This window comes from Pollachius pollachius, assembly GCF_949987615.1.
Source record: "Pollachius pollachius genome assembly, chromosome: 19".
In the NCBI taxonomy this organism is placed as follows: Eukaryota; Metazoa; Chordata; class Actinopteri; order Gadiformes; family Gadidae; genus Pollachius; species Pollachius pollachius.
In genome coordinates, this window is record NC_136952.1 from 9,617,411 (window position 1) to 9,638,203 (window position 20,793).

Consider the following 20,793-nt stretch of genomic DNA (forward strand, 5'->3'; position numbering starts at 1 on the left):
CCTGAGAGTGCTCAATGGGGATCTAAAGATAACCTTGTTGACCTGCTCATTCATAACCAAAAGATACTAGACATGTTTCCTCTGTGAGCTTTTCTGTGGATGCTAAGCACAGGGATAATGACAGCCCTCTTAAGATTTACAGCGATATCAGTCAGACCATATAAAGATCAGGAGTACGTTTTAGGAGAGCTGGCTATAATTCTGGACCATAGCAAACTTTGTGAGCCAAACAAGCAAGCACAACATAATGGAGATGAAAAAAAAACACTTAACTAGAATGATGCATGTATGCATTTATTTATCACACTATATTTTATATTTTATCTGCCAATGTGTGTACACATTGGCATCCCGAATATCCCGAATTAACCGTATTCGGGACACAATCTCAGATTAAATAACTGGATATCTAGTAGACGATGGACACAATCGTGTCAGTGAAGTTCCTACAACGACCGGATAGTGGCAGTAATGGGCTGAAAGCCAAAGAGTTCAACCAAAATCTTCAGAGAACAAGAGTCTTTTCTGTGTTGTCAAATATTGTGACATATCAGGAAGTAGCTAATATACGTCCCTGCTAAAAGCATCATGATGAGACAAGTAAGTTTATGTTTTGTTATATTAATACAATCTGCTATCTGCACAAAATGTGTTAATTAACCTCGTATATAGATCAATGCGACACAATTCTCCTCAAATGTACTGACATCAGTTGTCGCCGCGTTGTGGTTCATTTCGCGTAAGCTTGTAATGGTCGCTGTTAAAGCTCAACTTAAGTACAGCCCATAGCTGATTAGTTAAAAAAAGGTCGGCACATTCAATTAATCCAGTATATGGTGGGTTGATTTAAAAGCCAAACGACCAAAGTTAAATGCAAACAATCAGGTCACTCTTCAACTGTGTTCCCCCAGGACGACAATGATGAGGACGTGTCCCTGTTCGATGCAGAGGAGGATTCTGGGCAGAGGTCAAAAAAATCGAACTTGAAGTGGGTCTTCTTACAACTCTATATAAATGTAATACTTTACATCCTATCTACTGTCCATTACAGAACATTAAAAGTGAATGCTTACATCTATGTTGTACATTTATAGGCATCCAGTAGCGTCATTCTTCCACCTTTTCTTCCGAGTTACTGCGATCTGTGCATACCTGCTCTGTGAGGTGTGGAGTAGCAGCTTCATCGCCTGTATGGTCACTATAATCCTCTTGCTGTCCTGTGACTTCTGGACTGTAAAGGTATTTCATCATGACAAGATTAGATGGCGTTACTCTGGATGGTCACCAGCTGTGTATTGCTTAGTAGTTAACAAAATATCAATGTTTTTATAAGGGATATTACCAATCTAAAATTTGGGGTTATCAGTTGGTATGGTATTTCAAGTGCCAAGATTCTTCTTCAAATAAGTCAGCGGGCCTGCAGCATGCAGCAGGCATGTAAGAAGGGGATTATGTCAATGCTTGCAAAATAACTGACAATCCACATCGATACTACAGACATTGAAATTGATCAGTTCTTAAATACTATACAATTGTTGTATCGAACAGTGTGTATATATATATATATATATATTTCTGGTGGGAGGGGCAGCAGAAGCTACAGTTTTAGCTCTATTTAAAAATCTTAAAAGCAGAAACTTGAACTGCCGTGTGTGTGTGTGTGTGTGTGTGTGTGTGTGTGTGTGTGTGTGTGTGTGTGTGTGTGTGTGTGTGTGTGTGTGTTTTCCTGGCAAACCCTAAATACACAAATTGCATAATCTATTCACAGAACATCACTGGCAGATTGATGGTAGGTCTGAGATGGTGGAACCAGGTGGATGACAATGGAGAGAACCACTGGGTGTTTGAGTCAAGGAAGGTGAGGTGTACATCAGCCTGCAAGCTAACTATTTGTTATTGAACCCCTACGTTAACATCCCTATCCAAACATGTTAATATTCTGGTTAGCTTAATTCAGTGGGCTGCATTGTAGAGACGTCCATTGTGTGCCAGTCTCTTGCAATTTACATTTGTATTTTTTTTCCACCAACCATAGGCTACAGGAAAGCAGCAGACAGGCAACTCTGAGTCACGCATCTTCTGGCTTGGTCTGGTGGTGTGCCCTGTTCTCTGGGTTATATTCTTCTTCAGCACCCTTTTCTCCTTTAAGATCAAGTGGTTGGTAAGTGTTGGCGTTGGATGGCTAGGCTCCTGTGAGGCTGTACACATGCAACTCTTGAAAACCTTTTTTTGTATTCTCTTGTCTCACCCGCACAGGCTGTCGTGATCATGGGCGTGGTGTTACAAGGGGCCAACCTGTACGGATATGTGCGATGCAAAGCAGGGGGCAAGACCAGCCTGAAGAATATGGCTACCAACTATTTGGGCAGGCAGTTTCTCAAACAGGTGCTGTGACTTTTTGTGTTTGCCAAATTCAAGAATGTCAGCTTTGATTGTTGTTTTATGCGTTTTTTTAATGCAATATATGTTTTCCCCCCGCACAGGCTGTGTCTAAAACTGAAGAGATGTGAAACTCGACGATTCTACCAAGTTTGCATACTCCTTAACACCATGGTATAGAGTTTATAAGCTGTTGGATGGTTGTTGGGATTGAATGTACATCTGAATGCAAATTGAAATGAAGTTAAGATTAATTTTGTTGTTGAATACATTTTCCTTTTAACTATTATATCAAACAAGCAGTATGTTGTTTGACCTCCATTGTCGTGGAGTCCGGGACTGCGATGCAACAGTTTTTTTAATCTGAAAGGGATGTGGTGTGTGTGTATGTGTTTTTTTTCTACTTCTGAGTATTGGGGCTTGGGTTATTTGGTTTGAAAGAATCACTCTAAATTATTTTACAACATTGCAATGACAAGACATGGAAATCCTCCCATTTCTTTTCCATACGTCTTGTTGTTGAGTGTTTGCTTTCATTGCATCTTCCTCAATGAATGGTCATATTGTACATGTGGTATAGTAAAGATGGCTGTAACAATGTAATCTATTCAATGCATTTGTAAATAACTAATGTAAAGAGACTTGTGTGGAACATTCTTCTTTGTGAATACATTTATATAATGTTCCCAACTGTTACCATGCTTTTGTTTTTTTATATACATAGAGTGCGGGTTAAAAATAATGATGTTAGTATTATCACTATTAAATTGTATACATTGTTATAATTGTGGTCAATCATGACCATGTATACGTGGTTAAACTATATTTTTTGCTTTAAGAAAGATGACAAGGAGGACATAAGTTAACAATGGTCATATTAACTATTTTGTTTCTAAATTATTTTTCTCGTGGTACTGTTATTTGAAGAAAACGGGTTAGATTAAATGACACAATTGATGTTATAATTAAAGATATGCGATTAAAAATCGAATATACCATAGACCCGATTAAGCAGGGGCAAACCTTATGTTTTGGTTTTATGCAATACAATTTCTTTGCCACAACAAAGATGGCGTCTTTGTTGTACCTAATGGCTACTCAAGAGGCGGAAGCGGAAGGGACCCGTTTCCTCCACAACAGCAAATTCAGGAGATCATTGTTTTGAATATTAAAGGAGTCTACGATTATACATAACGCAGTTTGCCATCATTTAATGGGAATATTCTTCGAAGCTGAAGATGATCCCAACCGAGGATGCATCCGCAAGGAAAAAGGAGATCGAGGAGAAACTGAAACAGGTCGGAAATAAGTGTCATGGGTGTGAATCGTTAACTAGCTAGATAGCGGTCTAGATAGCATTTCAATATGCGTTATACATTGCTTTACTCATGGAAATGAAATTAAATGCCTTTTTTCTGATGCCTTGACTGTGTTTGGTTTGTCGTTCACTACAAACTGTGGGATACAGGAGCAAGAGACGTTGTCATTCATCCGAGAAAATCTGGAGAAGAGTGATCAGCTGACTAAAGGAATGGTATGAAGGGATACACACAACCCATCACTATTGAAACCGCTACGTACAAACACACATACACTCACCCAAACTGACCAACAGTAATCAATACAAGAAAACATTGCTTCATAATATAGTTGATCGATATACTCTTTTTTCTGTGTCACAGGTCTCCATTCTGTCATCGTTTGAAAGCCGTCTCATGCAGTTGGAGAACTCCATCATACCGGTTCACAAGCAGACGGAGAACCTGCAACGGCTGCAGGAGAATGTGGATAAGACGTTGTCCTGCATGGACCATGTCATCAGCTACTACCATGTTGCTAAAGACACCGACAGGATCATACGAGAGGGGTGGGAGTTTTTCTGATTATGACATACTGTAATATCTGCGTTATTAGGCTGTTTTTCCAATCATTGACGGTTTAATGGAGTAACCTGGATTCCAATACAATGTTAATTTGTCTGATCCAGTCCGACGGGCAGACTGGCAGAATACCTGTCCTGTATTGCTAAGATCCAGAAGGCAGTGGAGTATTTCCAGGACAACAACCCAGACAGTCCGGAACTCAACACAGTGGTACAGTCTTATGGGTTTTAAATTGTATCGCTTAAATTTCACTGTAAAAACGGAAATGTCGGCTAGCCCCCTGTTGAACTGTATTTTTCACTCATTTATAATCTCCAGTCTTCACTCATAAAGTCAAAACTTGGGGCAGAATAGTCTCGTGGTTAATGTGGTATCTGCTCATTAAGGAGTTGGTTCAGATGCCCTGTGCTCTCAGGCTAGAGCTAGCGCCATTCTAATAGCATTCTGTTGTGTATTTGCATTGAAATTCCTCAACCTCACAGAAGCCAAACTTCCCCATGACAGCAGCCCTCGCCATCGTCCGTTGTCCCTTGTTTGTCGTACAGAAAGCCCGCTTTGAGAAGGGCAAGGAGCTGCTGGAGGCCGAGTTCCGCAACCTGCTGACCCGCTACAGTAAGCCTGTGCCCCCGATCCTGATCCTGGACGCCCTCACCGTGGACGAGGAGCTGGAGGTCCAGGAGGAGGTGACGCTGGAGCACCTCCCCGAGGCCGTGCTGCAGGACATCATCTGCATCTCCGGCTGGCTGGTGGAGTACGGACGCAACCAGGGTACAGGGGGTTGCGCGCGCATGCACAGGACCAACACACATACACACAATCACGTGCGAAACACACACACAAACCCTTGCACAGGCTAGCAAGCACACGCTCACACGTGTGCAAACACACACGCTAACACACACGCTCACATGGGCACACACACGTACGCGCGCACACACACACACACACACACACACACACACACACACACACACACACACACACACACACACACACACACACACACACACACACACACACACACACACACACACACACACACACACACACACACACACACACACACACACACCAAAAATGAGGGCAATTCTAGTTGAAACCTGCTATTCCTAGCCCTGCAGATCTTTTTCCCTTTTGCCTAACAACATGGAAACACATTAAATAATTTTTTGAGGTGTTTCATTATCACCCCGAGAAAGGCAGCACTTCCCTGTGCTGCCTTGATCCCCATTACAAAGTGTACCCCGGAGGCAGCTTTAACAAGACTCAGATGCATGCAGTCAATGTTCCCCGAGAAACCCCAAGACATCAGTAGCAGGCCTGTTAGCATGCTCATTACAATCCTGTCTATACCATACAGTCAAGTGAGTGAATATGTTGTCAGCATCCATTCACAGGTCTTGTCCAGCATCAGTTCCGAACAATGTCCTTTGAAAAATGTATATAATACTTGCATTGTTTTTCCCCCATCTCACTCTCTTCCCGTAGATTTCATGAACGTGTATTTCCAGATCCGCTCCAACCAGCTTGACCGCTCCATCAAAGGCTTGAAGGACCACTTTCGCAAGAACAGCGCCTCGTCGGGGGTGCTGTACTCGCCCGCTGTCCAGACCAAACGCAAGGACACCCCCACCAAGAAGGCTCCTAAGAGACCAGGTCAGTCGTCGTTCACCCCCCCCCCCCCCCCCTCTTCCCTGCACCCCCACATTGGGAAGTAACTCCCAGGGTCCCCGTGATTTCTTCGCTCTCCCCACTGCTTTCACCACTCAGCGCCCCGGATCATTCAGGCCAAACTAAAATGATTACTTTCATTTTTACGATCGCTCACCACGCCCCATTTCACGCGTCACGCCACGCTCGGAACCAACTCCGAAAGAGGTCAAAACCGCTCTGATTCGTGGATCCCTCTTTCAACATTTATGTCGTGTCGCTCATGTGCCTGGCAGTTGATGAGAGTGCACGTACCACACAGCAGGAGGCATACGTTACTTTTATCGAAAGCCGACACTGGTCCATCTCTCCCTCCCCTACCACCAGCCCCCCACCCCGTCCCCATCATTGACCTTTTACACCCTCCTGACCCCTCACTAACCTTTCCTCCTCTCCTTTCCTTCTAAATCATTGTGTGGCGATGACAGTCTACATATCAGGTAAAGAGAAGGCGGCCTTGTTGTTTATCTTTGTTAAGTGTGTGTGTCATGTGCGGCCATTGCTCGCTAGCAGTCTGACGGATGCAGCGGTACGCGTTAGTCAAGAGCACCTGAAAAGATTGCTTTTTTTGCACTTTTAACGCTGTTGTAGTAGTAGTAGTAGTAGTAGGGGGCATAGTGGCATCATAGCACAGATGTAAATACATTTGGTATTATAGTGGCATTATGGCATAGGTTAGTGGTATTTCCCTCCCACTTTGGCTGTTGTTTTTGAATTAAGTTGTAAGAACTGTGGGTGAATTAGCTTATTGAAGCTCAGGGTTTTTGCTTGACCTGCTGTTCGCGGAGACGCCGCTAATGACATTTAAGACACCGCTTCTTTAATATCATCTTACTGAATCCACATGGACTCACCGCATGAGTTCACTGCTTAATGCGCTTCCACACGTAATCGTCGCAGTTGCAGATTCGCTGGATGTTATTGAGGCATTTCTGGCAAATGCAATTAAATCCTTACTTGTTGACGGCAGCCATCGCCTGCTCTAATAACAATTAATTTGTTTGTCCACCATAACCCTCTACATTTTTATGATTAGGTTTCATTTATTTGCTAATCCACTAACGCCATTGCATTCTTTGACTTGCAATCTTTATTGTTGTCAATTGTCTTCTCTCTTCTCTGTGCATCCCTAAACCATGTAACAAAATGTTTGTAACAATTGTCATAACAATATGTAATTAGTATTTGTAATTATAATGGCTGGTTTTGTGTTTTTTTTTTCCTCCTCCCAAACCTAACCTGTTTATTGTGCCTTTTTTTTAATTTTGTGTTAGGTATTGTATGTTTTTTGTACACAGACACACACATGGTAGACCTAGCTGCTCCTGTCTCTCTCTATAGCGGTGCCCTTGTCCTACTGTGGTGTCTCAGGGCTGGGGGTCTTGTCCTGCCCGGTGGTGGGACGGTGTGTTTGTCCGTGTTTCAATACTCACCCCTTAGCTCCCCCCCCCCTTTCTTTTTTCTTCTTTCTCCTCCTCCTCCTCCTGCTCCCGTTTCTCCTCTTTGGCTGCTTCGGGACGCTGGTGGTTGCCATGGGGACTCTCTTGCTCCCCCCTCACTGTGTGTGTGTGGTGGACACCAGGGACCATTCGCAAGGCTCAGAACCTTCTCAAACAGTACTCACAGCATGGGCTGGATGGGAAAAAGGGGGGCTCTAACCTCACTCCTATGGAAGGTAACGCACCTCTGGTGTACTCTTCGGTGTCTCTCTCTCTCTCTCTCTCTCTCTCTCTCTCTCTCTCTCTCTCTCTCTCTCTCTCTCTCTCTCTCTCTCTCTCTCTCTCTCTCTGTCTGGTCTTTTGTTGGTCTGTCTGTCTGTGGGACACACACACACACACACACACACACACACACACACACTAGCCGGCTCTTAGACATAATTTGAAGGCAGAATTAATGTAACCCTGACAAATAATATGTACGTCATTGATTCATGTATTACAAATTTGACCATAGATGGATGATTCCGTTTGGGAATGAAGCGGACCATTTATAGTCCTCCTCCTAGTTGGTCCGTACTGAACACTGGAATCCGCTGATTCCAGTGTTCGGTAGGGACCAACTTTGGATAGGGTTTTCACAAACTACAAACAAACACACACACGGTAACACTCACACATCTCTCCGGGTGCTCTCTCTGTCCATGCCCCCCTGGGCTCCACTCTACGCAAAGCGGGTGTCCCCCCCCCATTTCCTCCTCGCCGTCCCTCTTCTCGGGTGCTTGGTGGTGGTCCGCAGATAGATGTTAAGTCCAGACTCTAGGGGGGTGGGGGGCGTCCCTCAGTGGACCCCCGGAGATGTTTCATTAAATCTCAGGCTAACCCCCAACCCACCGCTACCATCCAACCCAAACCACCAGATCACGACCCGCGGGTCAAACACCACTCTGACGCCCTGAACGAGAAGCACGGGGCTGCCTCGGGTAAGAGGGCCGACGACGGCCCAGAACCACCTCACACGTATGAAGAGAAACACTGTGGCCCCTCGTCACGGCTTTAGGATAAGAGGAGTTATTTCAGGACCATGAAAGTGTTCTAAAGAGATACACTAATTATTTAGATTGAGAAGATGCAAAGAACCAGGAAAAATCGTTTGCTAAGTGTTTATACAATATTAATCGAATAAATAATATTTTATAACACTGCTGATAATATGGCTTCCAACAAATATAGGCCAGGGCTTGCTGTGAGAACAGGGGAATTATTATAATGATAACAGTAACCCTAGCCATGACGTGTAAGTGTATCTTTGAGAAGCGAACGCGAGCACAATATCACAACAAAATGTATAAAGCATGTTCTAGTTTTTTTAACGTGAGTCATAGCCCTGTGCAGTAACGGACACGCCATCTTGACGTTCCTGGCCGTTTGAAATGCCGAGCGGTCTCTGAAACCTCCCCCCCCCCCCCCCCCCCCCCGTCTGCCTCCCAGGGAAGGACGACGTGCTGGACATAGAGATCGACTCGTACATCCACTGCATCAGTGCCTTCGTCAAGCTGGCCCAGAGCGAGTACGCCCTGCTGACGGAGATCATCCCCGAGCACCACCAGAAGAAGACCTTCGACTCCCTCATCCAGGTCAGCCCCGGCGCCACTGTGTCGTCAACGTGTAAATCCGTTTAAACACACAGATTTTCAGATAACGATTTGTTTGATTCGGGGAGATGCACCAAGGTAATTTTGAATTTGAAATACCACAAAACTAACTTTAAACTATAAGCCTTTGCGGAATCTCATTATTTTGTAATAAAACAAGATTTGTTATTTTTAGCCTTATAAGAAACAAAGGGTTGTTCACAATACGAGGTAGTGGCTTTGTGTGTGTGTGTTTATATATATGTGTGTGTGTATATATATTGCACTAGATGACAATCATGTTCAAACTGCACCTTAACCGCTCTTTTGCACTTCTGTTTAGATCTCAACCACATTTCGTTGTCTCTGTCCTTGTACTCTTCACAATGACGATAAAGTTGAATCTGAATATATATATATATATATATATATATATATATATACACACCGCTGCCTGCAATTGGTCGACAACGCCACGTGAATGATTGTGTGTCATCTCACCGTGACTCGCGTCATCTCACCGTGACTCGCGTCATTAAACTTTCCACGGGATGCCATAGACAATGTGGTATCCCGTGGAAACCGCCCCTGTTCAACAGCCTACGCACACACGGCAATCTGGGTTTTCCCCGGGGCCTTGACGTTTTCCCTGCGTCCTTCCGCCTCCCCGCCACAGGAGGCGCTGGACAACCTGATGCTGGAGGGAGACAACATCGTGTCGGCGGCGCGCAGGGCCATCATGAGGCACGATTACTCGGCCGTCCTCACCATCTTCCCAATCCTCAAGCACCTGAAGAACTCCAAGTCTGACTTCGACAGCACCCTCCAGGTAGGCGCCGGGACGTCCCGTACATACGGTACCGAGCCGCGCTGAGCGATGGCTTGAGCGGCGGTATGAAACAAATGAGGTTAAGAAAAACGTGGCTGACCCCAGGGACATTCATTGGTAGACGACGTAGCGTTTGGTGGTGGTGTTGTTGTTGTTGTTGGTTGTTTTATGTCGGTGGTGTGGTTCCAGGGGACGGCGGCTAGCACTAAGAACAAACTGCCCACTCTGATCACCTCCATGGAAAGCATAGGAGCCAAAGCTCTGGAGGAGTTTGCAGACAGCATCAAGGCAAGACCCCTTATATATATCATAGATATTAGGTTGAATATAATACATAAAATGAATATTCCTTTTTATTTTATTGTATATATTCAGCTCTCAAAACATATATTATCTAACGCCCCTACACCCCTTTTTTTTTTTTACCATAGAACGATCCGGATAAGGAGTACAACATGCCCAAGGATGGAACTGTCCACGAACTGACAAGCAATGTAGGCCATTGCACTGTTGCTTCTGGTTGTGTGTTTGTGTGTATACACAGCAGTACAAACTCACAAGCACCTGCCTACTAGGGTCTCTCGCTCTCTCGCTCTCTAGCTCTCTCTCTCTCTCTCTCTCTCGCTCGCTCCCTGTTGTTACTTCCTCAAGCAGGGATAGAGACCCCTTAGTAACAGCTCATTGAACAGCACTACCTTAGTCAAATAGACTGAAGTGGCTCTGGTCAATGTTTTCATCATCTCTCTCTCTCTCTCCCTTTGTCTCTCTTTCTGTCTCTATGTCTCTCATATTCACAGGCCATCCTGTTCCTGCAACAGCTGCTGGACTTCCACGAGACGGCAGGAGCCATGTTGGCCTCTCAAGGTAGAGCCAAGTTGCTTTGTGGACGCCAGAGACATGCTTCCATCAGCTTAGCGTTGAATAAGATACCATTTTATATGCATGTGAATTTTACATTGGGAGACGCAAGAATCCATGAAGAAGGATCACTGCATTTGTAATTGTGGCCACTGATTTGAAAAGATTCATTATACATATTGTCTGTAGTACTATATGTCCATACTCTCAACCATCACCCCTCAATCGTTCCAGGACCCAGCCATCGGTCTCTTTCCTCGGCTTGCCTTGCATGAAGTTCCTTAAAGGGGCACTACTGATGTACACATAGAGGTTCCCGTTGGGATTGAGATAGTGGGAACGAGTCTTTAAAGGGGCAGTGAACCCAAAATCTTTTTTCCGAGGCACCTTGACGTCAAAACAAAGGGACGCCGTCAGTGGTGTGTGTGGATTTGTGGAGCTCCATCTTGCTGGATATTTCTCGGAGCTTCTCGGATATTTATAATATAACGCCGTAATGTCTTAGACATACATACATACATCGCTAACTCTAATGCTTAAACACAATGACGGTAGTCTAATAGCTTTAAATAAACCTCACAAAGTTGGTGTGGGTCATCAGCATGGGTATAACTGGCCCCCTCCTTCCCAGAACTCTTAGTTTTATCTTATTTATTTATTTTATATTCCCCATTTATATTTTAGAATTTGCTCGAATTTGAGCTAAAACAGGGGGTTCACCTACCCTTTTAAAAATGTCGTCCAACTTTCCAATCTAATCCCTGGCAAAGGTCACTGTCATTTTATTTTTTAATTGATTGCAAAAACAGCATCCAGTCAAATTCCTCTTCTTTCCGCCCGTTCCCCTCGCCATCTCCTCCTGCCCATGCATAATGTCTGCATCCTTTGTCCTCCTCCTATCCTTTTCTGTTCTCCTCCAGCAATGTGGTCTTGACCTCTCATCGCACCATGTCCGTCTCTCTCATCCCTGTTCGCTACTTGGCTTGTTCTGTACTAACAAAATTATCTTCTAACCTATTGCACCTTTTTTTTTCTCTTCTCTCTTCTTCTCTGGCTCTTGTCTTTCTCTTTCGCCTTGCCTCTGCCCGCTTAGTACTGGGCGACACTTACAATATACCTTTAGACCCCCGAGGTAAGCAAAAGATGGCCCTGGAACAAGTCCCCCCCCCCCCCCCCCCCCGTTTTACTCTTTTTGATGAAGTTGATATTTTCTTAGCTTTACATGTTTTTATTTCTCCTACGGATTAATTTGTAAAGTGTATCCAATCGGTGATAATTGTTATCCTAACAATTGCTTCTCTTAAACAAAACCGAAATGAGTGAGAGAGGCCTGTTTGAACAGTGGCACAGTTCTGTTTCTTTGACACACACATGCTTAGCAGCTTGTTTGTGGGGTCTGCCATGGAAACCGTTTCATTAACGTCTGGTGAAATGCAATCTGTGCGTTTGTTTCTTTAGTGTAAGTGGGAACTTCCCCAATATTAAGCCAATGGAAAATAGAGCGATATCCAACAATGTTTAAAAAAAATGTATAAATGCAAATGTTTGACACATCAGGTGGCCCGCTGCTCATGTTAACAGTGTCATAAATGTATGTGTTGTTCCAGAGACCAGCTCCTCCGCCAGCAGCTACAGCTCAGAGTTCAGCAAAAGGCTCCTTAGCACGTATATATGTAAGTGGAATAATAGTAAAAACTAAAAACAAACCCTCACACGTTACAGCATCGAACTGACGACATTTGTCGCTCTGCTTTGTGTGGTGTTTGTTTGTGTCCAGGCAAGGTGCTGGGAAACCTGCAGCTCAATCTGCTCAGCAAGTCCAAGGTTTACGAGGACTCTGCTCTGAGCGCCATCTTCCTGCACAACAACTACAACTACATCCTCAAGTCCCTGGAGAAGTATAAGCACTCGTTTCGTCATTGGGTTTTTTCCACGCAATCACCTCATTTATTCTCCCAGTGTGTTTATAGTGTTGATAAGAACACTGATACCATTATCAAACTTGAAAACAATTTGCTATTGTTCAAAGTATTGTTTAGCATAAAGTAATCAAATACCAAAATCTAATAATTGTTTTTAATAATACTGTAATATTATACAAAAAATATGTTCTAATTTAATATGTTAATAATGATAGAAATTTCTTGGCTCCACTATGATGCAGGGCCAGCTGTTTTTACATTATTACAGTAGAGCTTCCCTTTAGTAAGCCTCTAGTCTCAAGTTGTTCATGTCCTCCCTGTGTGACCTGTGACCTCTCAGATCGGACCTGATCGCCCTGGTGAAAGTGACCCAGAAGAAGGCTGAGGTTTCCTACAGAGAGCTGATTGAGCAGCAGATCCAGATGTACCAACGCAGGTAAAAGAAACAACAACAACGACACAACATCAGGAACAACGACTTGCGATGGAACCAGACCTTTTTATTCCATTCATTTGCATGACCATCCCTGAATGTGTGCTTCTGCTGCTGAACGGGGATAATCCGTTCTTTGTGTAATGCATCTGAACGGGAAGTGTGTGATCTAGGGTCCCGACCTGACGTCTTCTCTCCCTTGTGTTCTCTCCCAGCTGGTTCAGGGTCACAGAGCATCTGACCGACCGAAACATGCCCGTCATCCAGCCATACAACAAGGTCAGCCTATACAGATTGAAGGAACAAGGAACCAGGAATCATGCCTCGTTCTTTTGATTTAAATAGACGTAAACAGATTCTCAATCACATAAATGGCAGAGAGGCCAAACAAAGCAAAAGGAAAGAAATATTATACGTTCAGGAAAGCAAGGGTTGACGCTTTTGTATGTGCTACGTTTCAGCTCAAAGACAAAGAGCGGCAAGTGATCAAAGACAAGTTCAAGGTAAAGACCGGATGAGGAGAACACACACTGCAGGGTCTCACACTTTCTGGTCATTGTTTCAAGAAAGTAGCCTCCCCTTTTCCATAAACAAATCACCACCTCCACCCCACCACCAGGGCTTCAACGACGGGCTGGAGGAGCTGTGTAAGACCCAGAAGGGCTGGGCCATCCCGGACAAGGAGCAGCGAGACTTCATCCGCCAGGCCCAGAAGAGGGTGGTGTCCGAGGGCTACAGGGCCTTCCTGCACAGGTGATGGGCGGGGTGCTGTGTTCAGCCGGCTACGCTCAGGGCTCCTAGGTTCGAGAGCCAGGGGTTTGTTTAGCAAATGCAATAAACACAGGGTAGTTCTGAGCAATGAAGTTACAAAGTTAAGGCACTATGACTATTTAGTTGGTGTAAAGCTAAATGAAAAGCAAAAATGCACAGTTTGTATTTATACATTTTTTTCTTTTTTAATGCAGAATCAAATATGTACTTTTACATATTTGCCGAACTTTCCATATGAGTCATATGTTTTGTATAATTATCATGCATTTTATTTGTCCTAGGTGGCAAATGGGTGTGTCGAATCAAAGGACAGGGTTAGGGTTACAGGACAGTAAAGGAACTAAAAAGAGAAATTGAATTTAGTATAAAAACAACAAAACATTAAAGAATTATTGAGCCGATGTTACTGTGCCGAACTTTCCACATGTGAGAACCTGTAGTTTGTTTGTTGTTAAAATTACGGTACGGACGGTGCACTTTTCTAGAAGAAGGGATATTGATGGACGCATGAATATATAATTCTAAAATAAATAAAAAAACTAGATATGGGTAAATAGATACGAGTTCATGTTTTTGTTCTTTTGTTGCGTAGATGCGCCAATATCCAGTTCACCAAGAACCCAGAGAAGTATCACAAGTACCGGCCGGAGCAGGTGGAGGACATGATCGAACGGCTGTTTGACACCTCGGCTTAAACGCCCCGCCCACAAATCCTCACATGGACGACCAACCCCTCCCTTCCTCCAGCACTAAAGAAACCCCTAGTTACAGCGCCCCCCTGCCCCACCCCCCAACAAAAAATAAGCCTTCTCTGAAGACCCCCCCTAATGCCACGATCCTGTATGTGTCCTAACGAATGTTGGTGTGATTTTTTTTTTGTACAAATATATGACAATTATGTATTTAAATGTAATTTACTTGGATGACTCCAAATCGAATCAGATGAATAAAGGGAACCTGTATCACGGATTATTGTTTTCGTTTTTTGTTGAATAGAGCCTGTACTATTGCAGACAGACAGGCAGCACATCCATACACAAATGCTTCATGGCCTGCATTGATATCTATTTTCTATCCCTCAGCACTTTACAGTTAGAACCTCACATTCACCCATTCACAGTCCCATTCACTCGCTTGGCAGGAGCCGTTAGGGGAGGTGTCCTGCTCATGGACACCATGACCCTTTTAGCTGTGAGGAAGCAGGCATCGATTAAGCTCAAGTGGGCAGCCATAAAGGTGTCATGATAAACGTAGAGAAGCCTATGTATATTTATAGTAGTTTGTTTGATTTAGTATTGGATCTTACTTTTTAAGAATGTATATATGAAATGGAGGACATCAATGACAAATTATAAATGGGATAGATATGTGAGCATCTTGGTGTGAAGAATCACACTAGACCCACAGCCTGCCAATACATCAATCATCAGAAATCTGTTTTGTACAGAAGGGGCTCTCCGTATTACTCCGGACACTTGGCAACTTGGCCTAGATGGAAGATTTGTTATGATGTGTTCTGTGAATGACGGATGATGTGGCAGACAACACGATTTCGGTTTGTATTGTATTTTATACATTTATTTTGTCCCTTCCAACTGAAAAAGTTATCAGACCTTGAATGAAAACAAAGTCAAGAATATTCCTAATTAGATAAATAAGGGATATGGTAACGCATGCAACTTTTCAGTCAAAAACACTAGTTCCTGCACAATCATTCTGTTTCAGGTCGATGTTATCTAACCGCTAAGTGGAGCTTTGGCATTGATCTTTTGAGATTAAAACGGCAAAAGTGGCCTTTTGTACAATAGGCTTCGAATAAATCTGGCTTCCTTAGTGATTAATGAAGGCTGGCTACTTAACCTGGCGCCTGCAGCTGCCCGTCTCCAACCGCATAGTCATATGTTATCAGCCTTTCTCGACTACTGAGTGTGCGCGGATGTGTTGTGTGTGTGTGTGTGTGTGTGTGTGTGTGTGTGTGTGTGTGTGTGTGGGGGGGGGGGGGGGGGGGTGTGTGTGTGTGTGTGTGTGTGTGTGTGTGTGTGTTTGTGTGCATGCGTGGGGTTGACACTTGCAGCTGATTTGCTTCCGAACGGCAGAATTACGCATACGCAATACGCATTAACGTCACAAGTTATCACTAAGGATTAGAAGGATGCAATAAAAACATAAATAGGCTGCTATCTGAAAACACACAGTGGAAGATGACGCGTCCTTTGTGTTTGCGCCAAAGAGCAGACCCGGAGCAATAAAATCAGAGTAGTTCGGCAATTATTAGGGTTTATTATCTGGTTGTATTTCCATAAAGCACTAAAATGTAATTTGAAATCTAATTATTTGGAACCCATTATGCTCTCTCTCTCTCTCTCTCTCTCTCTCTCTCTCTCTCTCTCTCTCTCTCTCTCTCTCTCTCTCTCTCTCTCTCTCTCTCTCTCTCTCTCTCTCGGCAGAATCTCTGTCCCCGTGACTCATGCATACTGTTCTCTTTCTCAGTGTTACATCCCGCAGGGGTTTGGGGTGTTAGTTGTAAGAACGATAATGTGGTCTGAATAATCATCAAATAATCCAGTTGAAGTCCATGAATGTAAGGGAGAGAAAATGTATAGCCTTTCTAGTTGAGCTTTTTCAGAATGCCAGTTTAATAATACAGTAGTAATGTTGATTACTCTCCACACCATATGTTGCATTGCTGACAATGAAGACAATTTGGATTAGAAGGCCTCTAAAATGCCTTCTAAATCCCATCCACATTATCAGCTTTTGAAGCAATCCCATTGGGATGTGACTGATAGCGTAAATAAACAAGGTGGCTACTTATCATCAATGCCATACAGGATAGTTACAGTATTTCAACAGCACATTGTCACCCAGTGTAATGTTGCAGGAAAATGAAGCAGTCTTATTTTTCCAAGAACCCGCATCGCATCCCGGGCGCTTGCCCCCGTTGCCTCCAGAGCTGTTTATTCTGGTAACGCCTTGTTCCCAGATAGGGAGGCTTTCTGTGTAATCGCTTGTTGAAACCATTTAACTACCCTTTCATTTTGGGATGATTTCATTACCAACCGTTACTGTCTTCGTTTTAGCATCCGCTTTACAACCCAAATGGGATTTCAAGTTGGTAATTGTTGTGAAGGGGACAATGTCAACAAAATGTCAATGACCTTAAAAGGTACAATGTACAGCACAGGATTTTGCCATCATACAAAAAAACAAAAGGGTTCTTTAATTCCTGATCTATTTACATCAAGTTAACGCTGTCCAGAAATTAACAACATAATCTGTGACCATCTAGGCATGGGTCAGTACACAGCAGCATCATTATATGATGCACATGTACACCTTGCTATCACAGTAATAAAAACACAGGGACAACACATTCCTTTGCAAGAAAAGCAAGCACTTGCATTCATCTTAAACCTCCTCTTTCTACCAATTCCATAAGGAGGGTGTAGAAACTAAGAGTCTCTTCATCTATGGCCAGTACATAATACGAGCAATAGTAAACTTTAGCACTGCACTCGTGCATCAAACTGGGAATGAAGTAGAAAGTACTAATTCCTGATTACATGGTTTAACATTCACCCTATTCTCATCCCCTCCCTTAAAGGCCTCCGTCTACATCCCCCCACTGTTCTCGAGGAGTTGATCTGGAAAGATTTGGGGGGGTGGGATTAGCATTAAATTATCTTCTTTCATCTATCAATAAAACAACCGATCCCCCTCAGACCAACTGGGGTCCCAATCTCACCCAGGTACAACATCCCACCTTGTTGATCAACTTAGAGGGAGTCGAGGTGTACCTTTCTGTTTTGTATAACGTAGAGAACAGGTGTTTGGTTATAATGTTGTTTGGAGTGATTTAAACAAAGAGCAATGCCGTTAGCAGCGTTAAAGGGTCAACCACGTAGCAGGGCGGGGCAGGTGGTTCGGGTATCCTTCAAGAGCCTGCGAATAAAGGAACAAACATTTAGCCTGGCTCCTCTGGTCAACCCGGGACAAAGAACTCGGAGACTGCACCTTGTTCTGAAGGACTTTCAGAAGGACCTTCCTCTACACTACAGGAACTACACTAGATGTGCATGCATGTTAGGGCACTTCGAAGCCTCCCCGGTGGGGGGGTGGGGGGGGGGGGGGGGGGGGAGGGAGAGAGACGGAGGGGAAACAAGGGTCGCCGCGGGCCAGCTCCTCAGTTGGAGGTCTCCGCGGTGCTGGCCGTGTGGACGGCCTTCCTGGAGGCGGCGTGGAGCCTGGTCCCCGCCCTCTTCTTCAGCGCGCAGCAGAACAGCCCGCCGAAGCCCTTGCGGAAGTGCCTGGAGACCAGGGCGTACACCACGGGGTTGAGGCAGGAGTTCATGTAGGCCAGCAGGTGCGAGAGGATGCGCAGCGCGTAGGTGGTGTGGTTGAGCGGGAACGGGCCGAACCACAAGCACAGCACCAGCAGGTGGTGGGGCAGCCAGCAGAGGCCGAACAGCGCCGCCACCGCGATGATCATCTTGGTGACCCGCCGCTTGGCCCGGCGGGACGCCGACATGTCGGGGGTCCGGGGGGGGTCGGCGCTGGTCCACAGGTGGCGCACGGTGCGGGCGTAGGTCACGCCCAGCACGGCGAAGGGGAGGAGGTAGCCGAAGACCAGGGTGCACATGTCCATGGCGAGGCGGGGCGCGGGCTCCCACACGGGGAGGCAGGCCCGGCGGCCGCCCAGCTCCACCTGCCGGTAGTAGCTGAGGTAGGGCCCGGAGAAGAGCAGCGCCAGCAGCCACACCAGGGAGATGGACGCCAGGGCGTTCCTGGGCGTCCTCATCTGCCTGGAGTGCAGCGGGTAGCAGATGGCCAGGTACCTGCCTCCACAGAGGGGCCGCGCAGCGGTTATTTTTAATGCAAAGTATGGAAGGGTTTTGTTATGTTCGCTTACGTAAGACTTTAAGCAGCCGCACAACGGACTGGGAATCGTCTAGATTGTCTTGTGTTTAGGTCAAAAATGGAAATAAATGTACATATTTTTGGATGAAAGTGTACTGATGTATATAGAATGAATTAATTGTATCCCATATGAATCACTGCAATGCATCACTACACCAAAACACAACGGCAGTAATAATATAAGTTAAATGTTTATAGCGCTCTAATGCTTACAGCCCATTCAGTTAAGTTGCATTGTGCCTTTGACACACCGTTTGCATTACGAATCAATGACTTGCACATCTCGGAGATTAATAAATAATGCACACGCACCTGTCCAATGACACAGCTGCCAGGGTGAAGATGCTGGCGTGCATAGTCAGAAATATAAGAAAGTGGACCACTTTGCAGAACACCGGGCCGAACACCCACTCGTCCATGGTGTAAATGGTGGCTTGAAAGGGCACACAAAAGACAATAAAAGACAGGTCCGCAATCCCCAGGTTAAAAATAAACAAACTTGTCGTCTTGGTGTTCACCTTCCCAGTGCGAAAAAGCACAGCGAGGACCAGACAGTTTCCCACCGTGCCGACCAGGAAAATCAGCGAAAACGCCAGAGAAATTAAAGCGGTCTCGAGTTTCCATGCGACCGTGGTGGAGTTACAAGAGAAAAGATCCATGTTTGCATCATTTACACCCATTGTCCAAAACCAGCGCACTTAGGAAAAAGTGTGCAGGGGGTAAGAAGAGGATGCGAATGACCGCAAGAGCAGCACCGTTTGGTCATGCCAGGGTGGTAGCAGCAGCACGTTAAGAAAGACCTGCACACGGTTCACAATCCCAATTGATCAATGCAAAACATGGGTCGTCTCGTCCTTCTGCAGCAACTTCACATTTCCGAAGCAGCAACTTTTGTAGTTTGTCCTTCGTTTGGCCTATTAGAATAAGCTAAAGTTGTATCGAAATGTAATGACGCTGCTTCAATTCGCTGACAATAGCAGATAGTTAGTTATACAAACGTTGTCATCTTAATTGGACTAGGGTACGGTGGGTACCAGGTTGATGAGTAGGCGAACACGTGTGTGTCTGAAATCTTCTGATTCTGGATTGGTTTTGTTTGGCGCCGTCCAGTGGACTCATTTTGTTACAACGCGTTTGAAACTTGGCCGGATTGTGATTCTTTCAGCCCAAGCATGGTACCATTCCTGTCCAGCAGATGTCCTCAGCGTACCTGTGGGCGGTTAAAATAAGCCTGTTGGTCCGAGCTGATGCTGATTACTTTATGCAAAGAAGTTTTGAAAGCGATAACATTACTTTCAACTTTTTTTTAATTCTGAAGAAAGCCCTCACTTCCAGATGTAGGGCTGATTGTGTCAATACGATTGAGTTAAATGTTACGTTTGATGATGACTTCAAGGCTTTAATTTAGCCTATTTGTAGATACAATTCAATTCCTTCAGTAGTTTTGTTTCCTCTTGGAACGACAATGGCCCACATACTTATACTGTGGTTGTTAGGAACTACATTCCAACCCATGTTTAGGAAAGGAACAAATAAATCTGTTGTACTATGCATGATATGACTTGAGCCATGCAGGCTTTACATATCTGCTGACAGGGGCCAGATCACTGTGTGTGCCGAGAGAAGCCGAGCGGCTCGCAGTACAGATGAGCATCGGTGCACCTCAAACAGTTAAATATTTAGTTTGGTGGAGCTCAGCTAGTCTACCGGCACACAATTAATCTCCTCAAATGAGAGAGTTGGGTCAAACAAACCATTATTTTCTCAAGGGAGAACGTGCTTGTGTGTGTGTTTGTGTTTTTGTGTGTGTGTGTGGGTGTGTGTGTGTGTGTGTGTGTGTGCGTGTGTGTGTTTGAGAGAGAGAGTGAAGTGGTATGTTGTGCGAAAATCTGTGTGTGTGTGTGTGTGTGTGTGTGTGTGTGTGTGTGTGCGTGTATGTGTGTGTGTGTGTATGTGTGTGAGGGTGTGCGAATTGCCGTTGGAGAGTCTGTGTGTGTCTGTTTGTGTGCGTGTGTGTG

At 44.8% G+C, this 20,793-nt stretch overlaps 3 protein-coding genes across 6 annotated transcripts; 2 read left to right on the forward strand and 1 right to left on the reverse strand.

The window, feature by feature from the left end:
* Positions 1-500: 500 nt before the first annotated feature.
* tvp23b (trans-golgi network vesicle protein 23 homolog B) lies at positions 501-3,020 on the forward strand. Its single transcript, XM_079757242.1, has 7 exons — positions 501-600; positions 912-988; positions 1,095-1,239; positions 1,769-1,858; positions 2,036-2,161; positions 2,257-2,385; positions 2,484-3,020. The coding sequence occupies exons 1-7, from the start codon at positions 589-591 to the stop codon at positions 2,508-2,510; spliced, it is 606 nt and encodes a 201-aa protein (XP_079613368.1). The 5' UTR covers positions 501-588; the 3' UTR covers positions 2,511-3,020.
* A 135-nt stretch (positions 3,021-3,155) lies between these two features.
* exoc7 (exocyst complex component 7) lies at positions 3,156-14,827 on the forward strand. Of its 4 annotated transcripts, XM_079757238.1 has the most exons (21): positions 3,156-3,677; positions 3,848-3,913; positions 4,062-4,246; positions 4,367-4,472; positions 4,808-5,030; positions 5,751-5,918; positions 6,401-6,412; positions 7,555-7,647; positions 8,332-8,394; positions 8,903-9,048; positions 9,722-9,874; positions 10,064-10,162; positions 10,306-10,368; positions 10,672-10,738; positions 12,340-12,405; positions 12,510-12,630; positions 12,995-13,090; positions 13,303-13,366; positions 13,549-13,590; positions 13,707-13,840; positions 14,451-14,827. In XM_079757238.1, the coding sequence occupies exons 1-21, from the start codon at positions 3,618-3,620 to the stop codon at positions 14,551-14,553; spliced, it is 2,130 nt and encodes a 709-aa protein (XP_079613364.1). In that variant the 5' UTR covers positions 3,156-3,617; the 3' UTR covers positions 14,554-14,827. The 4 variants fall into 4 exon arrangements, with proteins under 4 accessions (XP_079613364.1, XP_079613365.1, XP_079613366.1 ...); XM_079757239.1 differs by lacking the exon at positions 8,332-8,394; XM_079757240.1 differs by lacking the exons at positions 6,401-6,412; positions 7,555-7,647.
* A 3,214-nt stretch (positions 14,828-18,041) lies between these two features.
* Positions 18,042-19,455, reverse strand: LOC307090673 (galanin receptor 2a; the record flags this gene model as incomplete). The annotated part of the gene is made up of 2 exons (XM_079757419.1): positions 18,042-18,693; positions 19,088-19,455. 2 exons carry the CDS (start codon positions 19,453-19,455, stop codon positions 18,042-18,044), a joined length of 1,020 nt encoding a protein of 339 aa, XP_079613545.1.
* Between the last annotated feature and the right edge of the window lie 1,338 nt (positions 19,456-20,793).